A 2,500-nucleotide genomic window follows, 5' to 3' on the forward strand; every position below is an offset into this window, starting at 1 on the left:
GTTTCCTTCTCGTCTGTCTTGCCTTTCAGCATGTTCCTGGAGAGGGGTTGGGGACGGAGGGAGATAGGAGAGAAGGGAGACAGGAGGGTGACTCACACTAGAATACGAGCAAATGCTGTGGAACAAATACATTTGAAACACATATGTTGCAAAGTAACAGGAATAAGCATGTGTGTGTAGTACACATATTATACAATATGCGTCTTATACACACGTGAGAGGTAGGACCCTATAGGACCTGGGAGCCCAGAGCAGGCAGCGGCAGCCTAGCAAAGCCGAGATCCCGTGGGATCAAACAGAGTTCACGTTTGTTCACGTTCCGTCGTGTGGGGCCATGCTCAGGTTCACTCGCTGGTTGCCGGCGTTGCACGTTCAAAAATAACTAGAGAATCTCTTGTGGTGCTGTACAACAGGATTGTGTTGGACCCAGAACCAACACACACTGTATTAGCAGAGCCTGAGAATACCAGACGAGCATATCCTGGTCAGCCCAAGTTCTTGCCTGTTGGGTATACACGCGCCTCAGGCCTAGGAGGCTGAACTGGTGACGCACGGACCCGTGGTCAGCAGGGCAGCCACTTGTTTATTTTTCCTCCATTTTATTTTAGTAGTTGTTGCTGCTCAAGTGCCTCGCTCCTTGCGTTCAGCTTTTGATAGAGTATTCATTTTACCTCCACGTTGATGACCGTCGTTTACCCCTTTCCCACTTCTAGTGTGCAGGGTTTTAAATAGTGTGTACTTTAACCAGAGTTTTCATTTGCCATTTTGTGTGTGCCATGTGCGCAATAGGGCATTCACAACTAATGATTTTTACTAGTCGACTCATTTGACCAAGTAGTAGTCGACTAGTCGACTAGTCGAAATTTATTTATTATTATTTTTTTTTAGGGGGGGGCATTGTTTTAATGCCATCCTACTACTATATTACTATTATTATTATCCTCCTGCCCTTATTTTTATGGCGTTTTAAGGGAAGCGCTCCTGGCACAGCAGCACAGCACCACAGCGTCTCCAAGGATCCCCATTGCCCAATAATAGGCTTTTATTGGGCATACTTTTGACCCCCCTTTTGATAGGGTCAGGAGGATAATAATAATAATAGTAAGATGGGCCATTACTATGGCATTAAAACAAATTACATTTTTTTTTTTTTTCAACTATTCAACTAGTACCAACAAAGTCGACTAGTGGTTATACTAGTCGACTAGTCGACTAGTCGACTAGTTGGTCAAAGCCCTAGTGCGCAACTCATGTTGCAGTTTCTTACCAGTTTGCAATGTTATTGCGAACGCAGTGGAAGGAGGCGCGCGCCTACGCGCAAGTGGAGCTTACTATGAAACCGTGCTCGGGTTGTGTCTCCGTATCTCTGTGTGCGTGTCTCTGTATCTCTGTGTGCAGTATGTGTGGCTCAAATCCTCAGCCCTGTGTGCAGCCAAGTAAATGTCCAATTTAGACGTACCATACATCAAATGAAAGGTCTTTGAAAACTGAACACACCTGTCAAGGTTGCGTTTAAGCCCGCCCCTTCCCCCGGAAGCCACGCCCCGGAGAAGGCTCCTAAAAACTCCCCATTGAAACCCCATGTTAAATGAAAAGTGCCCGAATCGCTCCCAAACTTTTTCTACCCCCCCTAAGTGGGGGTCTACGAACAAATACTTCGGGCTCGGATTTTGGCTCCGCCCCCCGGAAGTGGGTGAAACAGGCACTTCAAACACTTTGGTGAATTGTTCAAAAACATTCAAAGTTTTTTTTTTGTGAATTTGTATTTTTCTAAGATGCTCCTTTTAACGCAGATTTTTTTTCTATTTTTTATATATTTATTTATTGGTTACTTTTTTTTAGATGATTTCTTTTCATTATTTTTTTTTTTTTTTGGCGTTCGCTTCCCGCGTTCGCGCGTCTTACTTGTTTATCCTAGTCTCTTAACAGCTTGCAGTGTTATTTATCCTAGTTTATTAACAGCTTTCGGTGTTATTTCCCCTGAAGTGTCACTATTGTCCTCTGCGGTCAATTAATGGTGGTACAGAAACACAGTATCATTTGATATGTTCTTTTATTGGTGCTGGTTAAATCAAACGGATACTTGATTGTTCACACAAAAGCCTCTGTCTGTCTCTCTATTGTCTAACTTGTGTGGGGATTTTTGGTTACAACAGTAAACTTACTCAGTTCAGGGTCTCTCCCCTTAAAGAGAGTGGCGTAGTCACACCTTTGTTTATTCCAAAAGCATTAATAGTATCCATTTGGTCACACACACACATTATAAACGCACACGCGCACACACACACACACACACACACACACACACACACACACACACACACACACACACACACACACACACACACACACACACACACACACACACACACACACACACACACACACACACACACACACACACACACCGTCAGGGCTGGACTGGGTCAAAAATGTGGTCCTGACATTTTGGCCCAGACCGGCCCACCACAACCGCCACGCAGATAGCTATACTATACCG

General features: G+C 44.4%; 1 protein-coding gene across 1 annotated transcript in view; it reads right to left on the minus strand.

The window, feature by feature from the left end:
- cngb1a (cyclic nucleotide gated channel subunit beta 1a) overlaps nucleotides 1-2,500 on the minus strand; it is a gene marked incomplete at both ends in the record, with an annotated part of 34,710 nt that overhangs the window by 1,172 nt on the left and 31,038 nt on the right. The window contains 1 exon segment of the mRNA XM_080432024.1: nucleotides 1-36. This exon segment is cut by the window's left edge and continues 131 nt beyond it. Within this exon segment, the coding sequence (XP_080288150.1) occupies nucleotides 1-36 (36 nt within the window).

Source organism: Gymnoscopelus braueri (assembly GCF_963280865.1).
Source record: "Gymnoscopelus braueri genome assembly, chromosome: 1".
Lineage (NCBI taxonomy): Eukaryota > Metazoa > Chordata > Actinopteri > Myctophiformes > Myctophidae > Gymnoscopelus > Gymnoscopelus braueri.